At 36.2% G+C, this 17568-nt stretch overlaps 2 protein-coding genes across 2 annotated transcripts in view; one reads left to right on the forward strand and one right to left on the reverse strand.

Moving 5' to 3' along the window:
- The window catches only part of slc5a12 (solute carrier family 5 member 12), a 38827-nt gene extending 21562 nt beyond the window's left edge, over nt 1–17265 (reverse strand). The window contains exons 1-4 of the mRNA XM_056451555.1: nt 17095–17265; nt 13694–13769; nt 13559–13618; nt 12649–12777 (exon numbers count right to left, since the gene is read on the reverse strand). The gene's annotated coding sequence lies outside the window, so the exon portion shown is untranslated. The remainder of the gene's footprint in view (nt 1–12648; nt 12778–13558; nt 13619–13693; nt 13770–17094) is intronic.
- Nucleotides 2220–3091, forward strand: fibina (fin bud initiation factor a). Its single transcript, XM_056451556.1, has one exon. It carries the CDS (start codon nt 2248–2250, stop codon nt 2917–2919), a length of 672 nt encoding a protein of 223 aa, XP_056307531.1. The 5' UTR covers nt 2220–2247; the 3' UTR covers nt 2920–3091.
- Nucleotides 17266–17568: the final 303 nt, after the last annotated feature.

A 17568-nucleotide genomic window follows, 5' to 3' on the forward strand; every position in this document is an offset into this window, starting at 1 on the left:
CCATTCTTTTGTCTATCCATCATCTATATATCCATCTATCCATTTGTCCATCTATCTACCCATACATCTATATATCCATCCATCCATCCATCCATCCACCTATTCATCTGTATATCTGTCAATCTAGCCATCCATCCATCTGTATATCTGTCCATCTGTATATCCATCCATCCTTTTACCTGTCCATCCATTTATATATCCATCCATATATCTATTTATATATCCATCTATATCTGCCCATCTATTCATCAGTCCATCCGTTTATCCATCAGACCATATATCTATCCAGTCCATCAATCGATCTATCAGTCTATCCATCCGCATATATCAATATCTATCCATTTGTTTATCTATCCATTCATCCATATACTGTTATATCCATCAATCTATAGATCCATCCATCTGTATATCCAACCATCCTTTAAACTTTCCATCCATCTATCTATATATCCAGTCAACTATACAGCCATATACATTAGTCCACCTATTGATCCATCTGTCCATCCGTCTATGTGTCCATCTATCCATCCTTGGATCTGGCTGTCTATCTGATATCTTATATTGATTATGTTTTAATCATTTAAATATTTAGTTATTTAATAATTATTAGAGCAGTATTGTTGTCTGTCAACTATGCAGTATATTTTACTTGAGCTAAGTTTAGCATGTAGTTCATTACTGCTCTTTCTTCTTCATTAACCAGTGACGTGCTTTAATGCTGTTTGTAATATTTCATCAACCGTGAAACTCTTGTGTAATTTATCCTGGTACACGCAGTGCTGACAGAGTGCTTACGGACAGCAGAAAGAACAGTAAATAATGCTGAACAACACCAAACGCTGGTTAAAAAAACATGGAAAACAGATTCCAGTCATTTGCATTGAGGAGCATCGCACTTATTTACTCATCATTAGTGTTCTGTCACGTGTTATCCCTTTAATCATTTACCATCCCACAAAGAATGAAGTCCATACTGTAGATTACATCCACACACATGTATTGTTTGGGTAATAACTGAATCATTGGTCCCACTTTATATTAAGTGGCCTTAACTAATATGCACTTGCACTGAAATTAATACACGTTTATACACTGTATTTATGCTTGATTAAATACCTGCATGTAACTACATCTGTAATTAATTTCTGTAATTACATTAATAATTATATTGTAGATCATACCTTACACCTTAAAACTACCCAGAACACTAAATCTGTTCCTAACTTTACCCATACCCCACCTCAAGAGCAACAGAAGAGTTCTGCAGTACATTTATGAGTACATTGTATTAATCTCTTGATGTAAGTACAGTAGTCAAGCACACTTCATATAAAGTGCACCCTAATCAAAGTGGAAGCTAATTTAGCGATGTCAGTTCACGTAATCGACAACTCAATTAATTGAGTTGACAAAATGTGGTCTCTTCATTGAATTAACTTAAATGTTTAAGTAGAGATAACTTGAAATGGCTAATAGACTAAACTTCCGAATGTTTCAACTTTTATATTCTTTACCTGCTCACTCCCAGGGCTGTTTATATCGAAGTTGATATGTAGCCAAACCATGTTGGTGTTTCATAACGTCTGATTTTTACGAGGCGGGGACTCAAACCAGCGACCTTCTTGCTGTGAGGCGACAGCGCTACCCACTGTGCCACCACGGTGTGCATATCAATTAAGAAAAATGTATATAAGCATTAAAATATCTTCGTACTAATTGAACTTTCTCTTTCGTCAGATGGGTTCAGCTAGTTCCTCTGTTATATTAACTTAAATTCTTTAGTAATGACAACAGTGGGGTTTACAGTGTATATATATATATAAAGTAATGTACATAAATGAAGGTATGCAAATAAACATACGCTAAAAATATTGTGGTCTCATTATTGCTGCACTCGTAAATGCGAGGGCATGCAGCAGTAATTTGTGTGTGCAAAAGTGTGTGCACACAAGAGTGTGTAAAAGTGCACCGGAATTATTATTATTAATACATTATTTATCTGTTTATAATTCAAATTTCACAGTAGGGCTAACACTTTTTTTTTTGGCTTAAACTGTCTATATTTACATAAAGTAATACAAATAAATTAAAGTATGCAAAAACAAAGCAATTTCTATATTTAATATTGCTGCGCTCATAAACACGGGGGCGCGCAGCGGTAATTTGAGAGCGTGCAAAAGCGCAGTGGACTCAGATTACAGCCCTGTGGGTCTCCTCTAGTGCGCAAACTCCTATGAAGCGCTCCAGATGTGGACATCGCCTGTGTCAGGCCGGTCAGACATCCGCCGTGGACAGAAGCGATCTATCATGTTACCTTTTGCCCTCTGCCTGTTTTTACTGCCTCTTTGTGGCGCGGTCTACGAGGGACCTTTGCTCCCCGAAATGTCCAATGGGACTTTTCACCACTTCTTCGTCCCGGACGGCGATTATGAGGAGACTGAAGACCCCGAGAAGTGTCAGATGCTCTTCAAATGGATCGACCGCAGACCGTGTCCCCTGGAGGAGGACCAGGACACGGTTATTAGAGAGGATTTCATCATAGTAAAACAGCAGATTGAAGACGCGGCGCGCGTTTTGGAGACTCTCGGAAAGAGCATCTCGTTTGATCTGGACGGAGAGGACAGCTACGGGAAATATCTGAAACGAGAGATCGAGCAGATCGGCGAGGCTTTCACAAACGTGGAGAAATCTCTGCTGGAGCTGGAGAGCAAATTCAAGCTGAGCCAGGAGACGGAGCAGAGAGAGGAGAGCGAGTTCAGCAGTAACTTCATCAAGCCTGTGTATGATGTGAGGGAAACGCTGCAGGAGACGCTGGACATCTCATCCGGACTCAAGGATAAACACGAGCTCATCTCTCTGATCGTGAGGAGTCACGGCTCCAGGCTAAGCAGACTGAAAAATGACTATCTGAATGTTTAGACGTTCTGGACAGACTTCAGTCCACGTTGGATTGTCAATTTGTGAGTTTTTCTTTAAAGACGGAGCTCTAAATGTTTCCCATCTGAAAGTATTTGGTGGTTTTGAGGTTCATTTACTCTTAATAGTTGTAATATGTTTCTTCAGAGATTAAACATCAGCTATTTTTGCTTTAGTGTGGGTTCATAGAAGTTCTTTGATCGTTTTGGGACTTACAAAAGGTTATTTTAAAATGTGTTTTACCAGATTTTGACAGATTTGGAGAGATTCTGTAGGGGGAAATGCTCTCTAACCTTTTTTTCCCCATTGAATGGAGAGGTGCATATAATTTTGACCAACAAGCATTGAAGAAAAATATTTGATGGGGTCATTTGACAAAGAAAACTAGAATCAGATAAAATCAATAATGTTAATTAGGCTTTAAAATCTCTGCTGTGATTCTGCTGAAAACTTAATAAAGTACGGCACAGAATCATACAAAAAATTTAATTAAATTAGTAAAAAAAACATTAAGTGATTTTTTTTCAACCTAAAATAGGTAAATATAGACAAACCCAATCGCTGCGTGTGTGCGTGCGTGCGTGCGTGCGTGCGTGCGTGCGTGCGTGTGTGTGTGTGTGTGTAAAAAAATGATTACAAAGGCTTGACAACACATTTTTTGTTTCTTTAACTGGTCATTTTAATCAGGTTTCAACAAAGGTTTTACTTTAACTTAATATTTTCAGTCAGTTTGATTAATGCAAGTTGAGATGACTAGAAATTTCTATATATAAGGCAATTTGAGCACAGTAAACCCCAATAAATGAACAGAACTCAAATCAACTGAGTACTGTAAACACCAAATAAGTTAAGCCAACTCAAACCGTTTGAGGAAATCGATTACTACAAACCATTTAAGTTCAAAAAACGAATCTATATGAGTACTGTGAACTAACTCCATTTAAGTTGAAGTAATGAGGTATTTAATTAACTCATTACCTTCAACACTGAGTTCAAAACTCTCTTCAAATGAGTAGAATTAACTTTCAGTACATTTTGAGTTAACTACACTCATTTCATTTGATAAAGTTGAAGGTTGGGTTTTACAGTGTGTCATATGAGCTCATACACGGTAACAAAGCGATTAGTTACTTAAAGCGAGTAAACCAATTACCTTAAAAGCAACCAGTTGAGTACTTAAAAATAATGTAAACCCATTGCAACTTTGAACCGTTAAGTTGACTTAACTTACATTTTTGCAATTATACTCACTTATTTAAATACAGTTAACTAATCGCCTTTTACAGTGTATGTGCGCACACAGAAATATGTCATATGAGCTCATATGTGTGCATATATATTTATACAACAGTTCTGTCTGGTTCTCGAATCTGATTGGCTGATAGCCATGCAATATTCTGCAATAACAGAACTCTACAGCCTCCTCACCCTTCTGTATTACTACACCCACATATAGTGACAGCAGATCAGTAAACTCACTACAGTTTGACAGATATTGCAGCTGTTGGACAACATAATGTACTTTCGAGGCTATTTCAGGGGAGAATGTAGTTGTATAGATTGCAGCTATGCAGCTTATTTATATGTAGACTGATGGCATTTCATGCTGTTCAGCCTTATAATCTTAAAACGTGAGCAAAATCACCTGTTTTGTCATCACTTTAGACATTACGCTAGAGAATCATTCAGATACTAGCTCTAAAGTGTTTTGACGTCAGCTGCATATGTGAAGCAATGGCGGAAGAAAGTAGTTCCTCTTACAAAAGGGTTTAGAGACTCTCTGTGTTTGATTTTGTTTTCGATTATGCCGTCGAACTGTTGTAGAAACCCAATATCACACTCGTAGCAGTGCCATATGGCTGTAAATCGTCACTGGTGGGACACTAAGGCACTCTGCCTGCGGTCTCAAGCCAACGCACGCCTCCCACCAGTGCTGATATACAGCCATATTGCACTGCTACTCGTGTGATATTGCTCATATATATACATACATTTTTATTGTACAAAAATATGAACTTTCTGCAACTGTTATTAGTGAGTTATTTGACATTTGGTTCTCAAAACATTCAAAATATCAAACATTTTACATTTTAAAACATTTTTCTTTGTTGTAGACACTTAGAAACATTCTATTTTGCAAACATTTTACTTCCTAAAAATAAAAAAGTCAGGGTAAATGAAATGCACTTTTAATTCATGCAATAAATGAATAATATCACACTCATAGCAGTGCGGCGGCTGTATATTGGCACTGGTGGGAGGCCTGCGTTGGCTCTTAGTGTTACGCCTGTGACGATATGAGTGTGATATTGTGTTTATACAAAAGTTTGACGGCATAATCGTGTATATAAAACAAACAGAGTCTCAAAAAAACTTTTGTAAGAGGAACTACTTTCTTCCGCCATTCATTCACATCTGCAGCTGACGTCAGAACAATCCTCATCGTCACTTTAGATCGAGTGTTTGAATGATTCTCTAGCGTAATGCCTAAAGTGATGACAAAACAGCTGATTTTGCTCACATTTCAAGATTATAAGGCTGAACAGCATGAAATGCCATCAGTCTACAGAGATTTCCCTGTATTTCTCTGTTGCAACCGGGATATCACTAGAATTAACCCAGAAAAGCCACAGCAAAGCAAACACAAGCAGATTACTATGGTATAAATACTATTATTTTCTTTATTCTCCATTTCCACCTGTGGATACTCTTCCCGAGGCCCTCAGACTATGCAGAGTCACTGATTCGATCCAAGACCAACGACGAGATGATCCCAAGGTTTCCATTTCCTGGACCAGGCCGTATCCTGAGCAGCTACTGTGGTGGTCATGGAGGAGTGGAGAACATGAGACTGATAAATACAGCACTACAACATACAAATGAGAGAGATTGACTTTGACAGTCACTAACCTGATTTATAATGATTTGTTCAGCTGTAGTTTGGAATTTACATTGAGTTTTTCCTCCTCAGGACTTATTATGCGGCCTCTGTCGCCATCTTGTGGCGAAACGTCAACTGTGTTTGCTCTGCTTAGCATGACAGGCTGCGGACTCGCAGAATCGCAGAATCTCTAAACTGCATAGTTGCAATCTACAACTACATTTACAACTAAAATAAGCCTCAAAAGTACATTATGTTGTCCAACAGCTGCAATATTTGCAAACTGTAGTCCTCTGCTTGCCACTCTGTGTGGGTGGAGTAATACACAAGGGTGAAGAGGCTGTACGAGCGCTGATATAACTTCAATATCTCACGGCTATCAGCCAATCAGATTCAGACAGAACTGTTGTATAAATGTAATTAATCTGACTATAACTAAAAGTCATTTTAAACATCATATCTGTAAGAAACCACACATTATTATAGTTATTATTTTGGTCATTTCAGACTGAATATCAAATGCTTGACTCTTTTGTTTGCAACAGCTGCTGCCAAAAGGCTTTATTTCAGTAATGGGTCTTCAGCAGACTGCGCTATATCGGCTGTCAGTTTTCTGTTGACGTTCACTTCTGTATGTCTGAGGTTTGAGTGATTAACCAAGCTGCTTGAGATTTGGCGTTTCCTGCGCCATTAGAACAGAGCGGCTCTTTCTCTTTCTGCCATGTGGAAGAATAATCAAGCTTTTGCTGCAGAAATATACAAAGAAACACAATCTACCTTTTCCTGCTGCCAGCCCTGCGAAAAATGCAGGGACATTTGCTGGCCAACAGCTTTAAATGTAGAGCGTCCATTACCATAAAGACCAAAAAAACAACACCGACTTACAAGGCGGATGATAAATTTAAATTCCTAACCAGAACAATGAAGCACTTATAGATGTTTTCTACCCACAATCCCCCTGGGCGGCGACTGTTTTCTTTTTCCTCCTCAAATTCAGGGTTTTAGTCATGCTGGAGGTTAAAAGCTCAAGGAAGGAATGCCTTTGCTAATGGTTTAGGGTTACCAGATCTGAGCCCTTCAGGAACTCTTCATATGGATCCACTTTCAGCAGTTTTGCTCAACAACAATATAAATATATAATACTTTGATTTTTAAAATAAGATGCTGTTTTTATCTGCCAACCCGAATCCTCGACTTGGGCTTTGATTAATGCGTTGGTTTTGTTAAGATTTCACAGAAAATGTCCCTGGTGTTTCAAATAAAACAATATCAGACACTCATATCTCAGCGTTCATGTGCCAACTGCGTGAAATTGCCTGTGTGTGTGATTATGCAAAACTAGAAGAAAGAGATGCCAATCTGTTAGCTTTTAAAATGCAATCGTTGTGAATTAGCAATGATATACTTATGATGACAGTTTTATTTCATGACTAATATTGAGTATGTATTACATCTCTGCACAGGCAGCAATCAGTGCTGGCAAAGTTGTATAAAAAACAAGAGAGATCACGTTTGAAAGTTACGAGCCACGCTTCTGCCATGAATATTTTTGCACTTGATTAATTGGTTCTTTGCCTGGGAATGGGCGTTTGTTGGTCTGTTCTTGTATTATTTATGCTTGTGATCTTTGTTTGTTTCCAGCTCTCTGTACCGTATTGTACCGATAGTGCACTGTATGAAAAGTCTGCTCTATTTTGCAAGTTCAATAGCCTATGTGGTCCACATGTTTTACACCACAACTTAAAATGCACCACACATTCTCTATTGGAGACAGGTCAGGACTGTTGGCAGGCCAGTCAAGTACCTGTATCCTTCTCCTCTGCAGCCAGGACTTTGTAATGTGTGCTGAATGTGGTTTTGCATTGTCTTGTTGAAATATGCATGGGCATCCCTGGAGAAGAAGGGAGCATATTGTGCTGCAGAATCTCAATGTACTTTTCAGCATTACTGGGGCCATCACAGAAGTGCAAGTTACCTGTGCCAAGGGCACTGACACAACCCCATCCCATGACAGATGATGATCGTCTGGATGATCCTTTTCTTCCTTAGTCCGGAGCTTCTTTAGAAAGATTTATCTGACCACAGTACAGGTTTCCACTGTGTGATGGTCCATTCCAGCCCAGAGAAGTCGACAGCGCTTCTGGACACTGTTAACATAGGGCTTCCTTTTGACACAGTACAGCTTTAACTGGCATTTGTGGATGTAACTACTTGAAAAAGGGTTGTCCATGTGGTGAAATGGCTTATTGAGAATTCTTCACGCCCGTGGGTTGGAGATCACAGTTGTACAGCTTAAGCATGCACCCTTGTCCTTTACGCACTGAAATTCCTTCAGATTCCTTGAATCTTTTAATGACGTTTTGCACTTTTGGAGGTGAAATATCCAAATGTCTTCCTCTCTTTCTTTGATGAACATTGTTTTTAAACATTTCAATAAGTTTCTCACACATTCTTTGGCAAACTGGCGATCGTCAGCCCATCTTTGCTCCTAAAGGACTAGACCTTTTTTAGATGCTGTTTTTGTACCGAATCATAACTACAATCACCTGTTGACGTCGCCTGTTTCCAATCACATCCTTATTGAACTAATTTACCTGATTACTAGCCCTAAACTGCTCGTGTCACAACTATATTTGGAGTGTGTTGCACGTTTAATGACAGGAAAGGATCTATATTTACAAATGAAATGAAGTTGACCAGACAAAACATGAAATATTTTGTGTTCATAGTGTCTACAATGAAATACAAGTCAAAGTAAATTTGGAAATCCTTTTCTGGTTTAGGGTTTAAAGATCGCTGGTTTGAGCCTTTGCATGTCCTTCGGGTGCTCCGGTTTCCCCCACAAGTCCAAATATATGCGCTATAGGGGAATTGGGTAAGCTAAATTGACCGTAGTGTATGTGTGTGAATGAGTGTGTATGGATGTTTCCCAGTGATGGGTTGCAGCTGGAAGGGCATCAGCTACATAAAACATATGCTGGATAAGTTGGCAGTTCATTCTGCTGTGGCGACCCCTGATTAATAAAGGGACTAAGCCGAAAAGAAAACGAATGAATAATAATAATAATAATAATAATAATAATAATAATAATAATAATAATAATAATAATAATAATAATAATAATAACCATAATAATAATAATAATAATAATAACAATAATAATAACCATAATAATAATAATAATAATAATAATAATAATAATAATAATAATAACCATAATAATAATAATAATAATAATAATAATAACCATAATAATAATAGTAATAATAATAATAATAATAATAATAATAATAATAATAATAATGATAATAATAATAATAATAATAAAAAATAACAACAATAATAACAACAACAACAATAATAATAATAATAATAATAATAATAATAATAATAATATGCCTAGTTTGCCACCAAACTTCATATATGTGACTTTTATAGGACTTTTACTTTTATTTTGAGGGCGACGTCACAAGCTCAGATTTGGTTGGCCAATCAGAGGAAAAAGGGCGTTTCATCACTGCCTACATGTGGATAATGAATTTTAAAATTGTTTATCTGTTTTCCTGTAAGAGTGGTTGAGCTCAAGCGCATCAAATGAACAGCCAATGAGAAGAAGGGGGCGGGGCAAGTCAGACACTAGACTGCATTTGATTGTTCAGAAGATGTGATGAGAGACTGAAGTATGACGTGACGTGAATAAAACCGCTGATCCATTTAGGTGGAAGTGACGAACTACAAGCTTACATGTTTATATCAGGTTTATATCTTCTCAACTTTTTTGGTGCACACAAGCTTATATATAGATATCCACAGGAACCGAGTCATTAGATTTCAGAAAACAAGCTAAGACTTCAGTATGCTATTGGTTGATAAATACTTTCAAACACTACCTTTAACCGTGAGTAATGTAGTAGAGTATGTCTGTGTAGGATTATAATCAACAGATCACAATAAATCGATGAGCACAGAGTTTTTAGTTTCAAGTGTTTCCAGTTGAACTCATTTTCATTTAGTTTCAATATTTCCCTTGTCCGCCGTGGAGCGCTGAATGTTTCCTATAACACGTTTAATACGCTCGTGAAAGCTTTTGTCAAATCAACTCAAGAAGATTTCAGAAAAGCCACGGTTTGTGTTGTTAAGAGTGTAGCTCATACTGTATGATTTAATAAATCTGCGCTCGACTCATGAGCTTTAATTACACCATTATGCTTGTGTTTTCTTACCCTGCAGTGTGCGATTGATTATTTTTTACTTGCACTTTTACAGACTTGTGAGGTTTGCATATTTAGGGTGTTTTCGTGTGTTGAATGCTTTGACTGGTCTCACCTTTTACTGTTGTACCTAATATTGCTTGAGTCTCTTAATTGTGAAGCGCCTTGATAATTACGTTTTAAAGGCGCTAGATGTAAACAAATGATTATTAATATTGCGGCACGGTGGCTCAGTGGTTAGCGCTGTCGCCTCACAGCAAGAAGTTTGCTTGTTCGAGTCCCAGCTGGGCCAGTTGGCATTTCTGTATGGAGTTTGCATGTTCTCCCCGTGTTGGCGTGGGCGTGCTCCTGTTTCCCCCACAGTCCGAACACATGCGCTGTAGGGGAACTGATGAACTAAATTGGCCGTGGTGGATGAGTATGAATGAGTGTGTATGGGTGTTTCCCAGTACTGGGTTGCAGCTGGAAGGGCATCCGCTGTGTAAAACATATGCTGGATAAGTTGGCGGTTCATTCCTCTGTGGCGATCGCTGATGAATAAAGGGACTAAGCCGTAGGATAATGAATAATTGATTATTATTATCATTGTGTGTGCAGATTTGACTGCCGTTTTAAATGGTTGACACTATATGAAATGCAAACAAGTCAGCCTAACTGTATTTGACTATAAATCTGATGACGTCAATCTTTTTTTATTTGGTTAGGGATAGTTTTAGGAGTAATATAAAGAAGTGTGTAGTAGCTAGCATTAGCTCCTAAGGCCTAAGTGTGAGTGTGTCCACTGGAATCTGCCCTCAGTAAACAAACAGCAGCTGGTGCTCATCATAGCACCTACACACACACACACACACACACACACACACACTATGTCAACACAGAACAGCTTCATCCATTTTCTCGCAAAACCGTCAAGTGTTTCTCTTTCTTTCATAACTTTCATCGGTCATCATCATATAAACAACATACTGTATCGCCACAGAGCTTAGCACTTTTTGAAAAGTTATTAGCACTGTTTAGCGTTAATAGTCGTTGTTAGCACTGTTACTAGCATTACTAGCATTACTAGTATTACTAGTATTAGTTATTAGCAGAATTTAAAGCAATTAGTTGTTATTAGCATGATTTAAACGTACCAGTTGTCATTAGCACTGTTACTAGCACAGTATTAGTTGTTATTAGCAAATTATTTTTGTTTAGCTTTGTGATGGGGACTGTAAAGCTTGAAGCTTACGCTGATATTCTGAACCAATAATCGGAAACAGAAAGCAGTTGAAGGATGGTGTGTTTAAATCAAGCGGCAACCTCCCGCTCTCCCTTGTGAAGCTAATATGGAAGTAACTGAAACTGCAATTCATCGACTGGCCATTGGGGGCTGGCTCCAGGAACTCCAGATGTTCACTGACTGCAATAGTAAATCGGACAATTTTACAGCTCATAAAAACATGTTTACAGCCTGGTACAAAAGAAGGTTTTGGTGTTTATAGCTAATATTACCCTTCATGACAACTGTGGGGGGGTGAATTTCTTTATAACTCATCCGTTTCGTTTATATTAAGTCTGAATAATTAAGGACGTGGCCACTTGAGAGACAGCTAGGTCTCACTGGTCGCTGTCATGTCATTCCGGCTGATTAGCCGCTGAACTCGGCATATACATCGTATTATTGTGTTGTTTTATTTATAAACTAATTGAAAGAGAATCACGTGCTTATGATTGAACACGGCTGGTACTGCATCAGCTCTGTATATTTGCACCAATCAGATGAATACTGACACACTATGAATAACCAGAGCTTTCTACTCCAGTCATCTTCGTCTTGAAGAATCCCCCCTTCCACCCCTACTCCTCCCCTTCTCTGATAGGGCAGCCCAGTGGTTAGCACTGTTGCTTAACAGCAAAAACGCCACTGGTTCGGATCCTCTCTGAGCCGGTCAGCGTTTCTATGCGGAGTTTGTATGTTCTCCCCATGTTCGCGTGGGTTTTCCACGGGTTTCCCGATTTCCTCTTACCATCCAAAGACATACACCATAAGTAAATTGACTACTTCAAAATGGCATCTTAAGACAACTCTTAGCCAGATATATCTCAGCATGTTCACAAGCAGGCGAGTTCTCGAGACCGACCCGAGCTCAAACTCTCCTCTCGCCCTTCAAACAGGAGGGAGCCCCTTGCTCGAGGATATTCAGTGTACAGCCAAGTACATAGTAAAAATGTAAGTATACTACAGTATTTATTAAAGTTGATCAGTTTACTACAGTTAAAGTACACTGTAGTATTATTCATCAACAGAGTTTTACTACAGTAATACACACAGTATAATACTTTGTAAGATAGTAAGGTTTAAAAAGAATATAGTATGTACTATAGTATTTATCTGAGCATTTGGTCTGCCAAGAATTTAGAGAAGCATTTGAGGTTATATAAGGATCTCGCTGACTGTGGTAAAGTGGGAGAACAGTTTTGTACTCTTCTGAATTTCATTCCTCTTGAAAACAGATATCTTAAAGTCATATTGTGTTATGGATATGTAATATATCATCAATTTACTTCCTGAGGAGAAGCTGTGTAAAGTGAAGGGCTGAGAGTTTAGCATGCTGAGAGAGTTGACCCCAATCTCTGCCTTGTTTTCTGCGTCTCACCTCCGAGTCCCTTTTCCCCCAGTGGGACCCTGGTCCAGACAGCAGCGTTCCCCATCCGGCCTCCAGACGCGCTCCAAACCACAGCCGCCGCCGCAGCTCCATTATACAGGTTATGCATAATCAAAGCTCCTGTGGGAAGTCAGACGCAGAAGTGTATTTTTATGAGCTGCTCGGCTCTCTGTGGTGCACTTCAATTCTGGTTACACTTTATTTTGATCGCACAAGACATTCTGTTGACTGTAAGTAACTTTGTCACTACGGTCGACAATAAAGCTGTAGTTACTTAAAAAAAATCATTACTTTTTTACATTTTAATTATTAATTAAAATGTTTTCAAATGTTTCCCAGGTGATGTTTAAATCGAGCAAAGAAACAGTATTTCCTATTATATTTTCCCTCCGGAGAGTCTTGTTTTGTTTTATCTGGCTGGAATATATACAGATCAATTTCCAACCCAGGCTCATTCTGAAAACGTACCTCAACAGACGTTTCTGGAGACCGTGAAATACATCCCGGCGGCACGTTTTTCTGCCGTTTTTGTTTTCGCCAGAGGTCGCCGTGTACGCTTTTCGAGATCTCCAATTTCCCTCGCGAGCCATTCGCGCCTGCTGTTCTCGCGTAAATCCACCAGAGGCCGCTGTCGACTCACTTTTGGACAGATTTTCTGACTGACTGAGCGAACGATCGGCTGACCCACCCTCCCCCTTCCCTAAACCCAACCAATTTTATAGATTGACCCGCCCACTCGCTTCCCTAAACCCAACCAACACGTTTCAAAAGCAATCCAAACAAATAAAAGCCCTCGTCTGATTTATTTATACATTTTTTTACCACGTTTTTAGATTTTACCACATCCTCACCCTGCTATTCGCTTGTTTGTTTTATATTTTGGATTCTGTTTTTGTCTTACCTGCTTTCTGGAACCGCTCTTCACCAGACTCGAACCCCCATCTTCGTGGTCAACTCCTCTCTGCATGTAAAAAAGGAACGACGTCACACCGCCTGGTAGCGTGTGTTTAAAGAAATGAAATGCAGCCATACGTACCTCCGCCTACGTAATTCGCTGTCTCCAGAAACGTCCGCAGGGCTACGTTTTCACAATGAGCCTGTGTTGTTAATTTCTGTTTAATGGAAGGAAGATTTTTTTCAACACATTTCTAATCATAATAGTTTAATAACTGATTTATTTTCTCTTTGTCATGATGACAGCACATAATAATTGACTGGATATTCTTCAAGACACTTCTATACAGCTTAAAGTGACATTTAAAGGCTTAACTAGGGTAATTAGGGTAAAGTTAGGGTAATTAGGCAAGTCATTGGTTGTTCTGCAGACAATCAAAAAAATATATAGCTTACAGGGGATAATAATATTGACCTTAAAATGGTTTTTAAAATCATTTAAACTTTTATTCCAGCCGAAATAAAACTTTCTCCAGAAGAAAAAATATTATAGGAAATACTGTGAAAATTTCCTGAATCTGTTAAACGTCATTTAGGAAATATTTATTTTAAAAAATAATTCACAGCAGGGCGAATCATTTTGACTTCAACCGTATATCGTTTTGAATAATCGTGACTACAATTATGACCAAAATTATCGTGATTAGGATTTTCCCATAATCGAGCAGCCCTACTTCAAATTACGGTGTAACTACCTTCAGAATGTTTTGATAATGTTTATCTTTTCTTAAGTCTTATTTATTTTAATAAAGCTAAAAGACTGTATTTGTTTCAAATTCAAAGAATTAAAGGCGTTTCATTTCTATTGAGATTCATAGGGAGTATGAAGTCAATTAAATTACATTAAATTAAGATTTATAAAAGTTTACAAAAATTTAATAAATAATAATAATTATTATTAATGTAATAATGTAATAATTAATCATTTAAATAAAATTGTAATTAAGTATTTGGCAAGACAGTGGCTTAGTGGTGAACACTGTGGCCTCAGAGCAAGAAGGTCGCTGGTTCGAGCCTCGGACGGGCCAGTTGGCACTTCTGTGTGGAGTTTGCATGTTCTCCCAGTGTTGGTGTGGGTTTCCTCCGGGTTTCCCCCACAATCCAAACACATGCACTATAGAGGAATTGAGTAGGCTAAATTGTCCGTAGTGTATGTGTGGGAATGAGTGTGTATGGGTGTTTCCCAGTGATGGGTTGGAGCTGGAAGGGCATCCGCTGTGTAAAACATATGCTGGAATAGTTGGCGGTTCATTCCACGGTGATGACCCCTGATTAATAAAGGGACTAAGCCGAAGGAAAATGAATGAATGAATGAATTGAGAAATTGAAGTAACTTACCCAACACTGGTTAAAATAATATGTAACTCATAAGAATGCCTGTCGGTAGATCACCAAATTAAAGTGTGAGCGTGTATTATTTGTGTGATAAGGGTTATTGTTTCACTGGTCTATGATTAGAAACCAAACTGAAACAGCCGGACTGGTTCAGTGTCCTGGCAGAGACTTTGGCTTTTGCTTCATCAAATGTTTAGTCTGTTTAGTCTATGAGTGTTTGGACTTTGGACGTGAAAAACGCAGATCAGATCAGAAACAGCAGGCGGTGAATAAACACACACTTTAATGAGGATTCACTCAGACTCATTCACAGCTTTAGAGGCTCTTTATGGAATCTGAATTATTTTATTAAACAAGACATTAAGGTTTAAGCATGTAAAGAGTTTTATTCATGTTTTATATATTATTATTAATACATATTATCTTGGATGAGGTCATTCATTTAGTGACAAGATTAGAAAATAATAAGATAGAAATGTAATTATATAGTTATTACAGCAAATATTGATTTCTTAATTCTTATTAAATTAAAGCATTGGCATTGTGTTCTGTAAAGGTTTATAATAATAAAAAAAGTCTAAAAACATGGCACTCTTCTGTTATTTTAACACTTCTGAATTAAAATAAATTATATTAATAATAATAACAATAATATTAATAATTGTTATTATTGCTACTATTATTGGTATTATCAATTATTATTATTGTTAATACGTATTATAATTATTATATTAAGTAGTATAGTTGTTGCTTTTTACACCACAAATCTAGACAAACAAGTATTACAGAAATAAAAACTTTCTTAAATATTTTTTGTTTGACACTAGTTAGACAAACTTATAACTACAATTAAATACAATTAAATAAATTTAATTTGTAAAAACTAATAAAAAAGTCTGAAATAAACATTATTATTTTATATCAGAAGTGTTCAAAAAACTAAACGGTGACAAAACAAATAAATAAATAATAATAATTATTATTATTGTAATATTATTACTATTATTGCTATTATGTTTATTTATTATAATTAATAATACTTCTTATAAATATTAATAATAATAAGAATAGTTTTTTAAACCACAAATCTAGAGAAACAAGTATTACAAAAATAAAAATGAATCTTAAATATTTCTTGTTTGACACTAGTTAGACAAACTTATAACTACAATTAAATACAATTAAATAAATTTAATTAGTAAAATTTGATAAAAAAGTCTGAAATAAACATTATTTTATATCAGAAGTGTTCAAAAAACAAAACAGTGACAAAACAAATAAATAAATTATTATTATTGTAATATTATTATTACTATTATTGCTATTATGTTTAATTATTATAATTAATAATACTTCTTATAAATATTAATAATAATAAGAATAGTTTTTTTAAAACCACAAATCTAGAGAAACAAGTATTACAAAAATAAAAATGAATCTTAAATATTTGTTGTTTGACACTAGTTAGACAAACTTATAACTACAATTAAATACAATTAAATAAATTTAATTAGTAAAATTTTATAAAAAATTCTGAAATAAACATTATTATTTTATATCAGAAGTGTTCAAAAAACTAAACGGTGACAAAACAAATAAATAAATAATAATAATTATTATTATTATTGTAATATTATTATTACTATTATTGCTATTATGTTTCATTATTATAATAATAATACTTCTTATAATTATTAATAATAAGAATAGTTTTTTTTAAACCACAAATCTAGAGAAACAAGTATTACAAAAATAAAAATGAATCTTAAATATTTGTTGTTTGACACTAGTTAGACAAACTTATAACTACAATTAAATACAATTAAATAAATTTAATTAGTAAAATTTGATAAAAACGTCTGAAATAAACAATATTATTTTATATCAGAAGTGTTCAAAAAAAACAGTGACAAAACAAATAAATAATTTATTATTATTGTAATATTATTATTACTATTATTGTTATTATGTTTCATTATTATAATTAATAATACTTCTTATAAATATTAATAATAATAAGAATAGTTTTTTTAAACCACAAAAGTATTACAAAAATAAAAATTATTCTTAAATATTTGTTGTTTGACACTAGTTAGTCAAACGTATAACTACCACTGAGAAACAAAAATGTTTGTATTTTTTTTTTACCTCATTTGTGCTGAAATGTGCTCAGTTTGTGTAGTTTTCACAACGCTGGACCGTCAGACATCTGTGCAAACAGACGGATGTGGATTTTGCTCTTGTTTCTGTTTCAGATTCCTGCACATGGACAAAGCGAGACGCTGCGTTAGCAAACCCAGAGCGTGCTCAGTGTTTTACTGAAACAGATATTCACATCCTGACCTGAAAAAACACTTAAGCGCTCGCAGACTGCACTGTTACCGGGAAAATCTCCTCAATTTCCCTGAATAACACGCTCATTTAGTGAAGTTTCTAACACAAATATGATCAGCACCATTTAGGAAAATCTGAACGTTTACCACAGTACTCACACGTGAACAGTGACTCAGATGTAAGCAAGTCAAAGCCATGACAGATTATTTTCTCAGACATTTTCCACAGTTCATTCGCATTCAACTGCTGTAGTTCAAAGAAGAGGCTTGTTGACTCATATATGAGGCT

This window comes from Danio aesculapii, chromosome 25 (assembly GCF_903798145.1).
Source record: "Danio aesculapii chromosome 25, fDanAes4.1, whole genome shotgun sequence".
NCBI classification, from domain to species: Eukaryota; Metazoa; Chordata; class Actinopteri; order Cypriniformes; family Danionidae; genus Danio; species Danio aesculapii.

Bases quoted from the DNA above. Each gene is read 5' to 3' on its own strand.
- fibina (XM_056451556.1), top strand. From the start codon at position 2,248: ATGTGGACATCGCCTGTGTCAGGCCGGTCAGACATCCGCCGTGGACAG.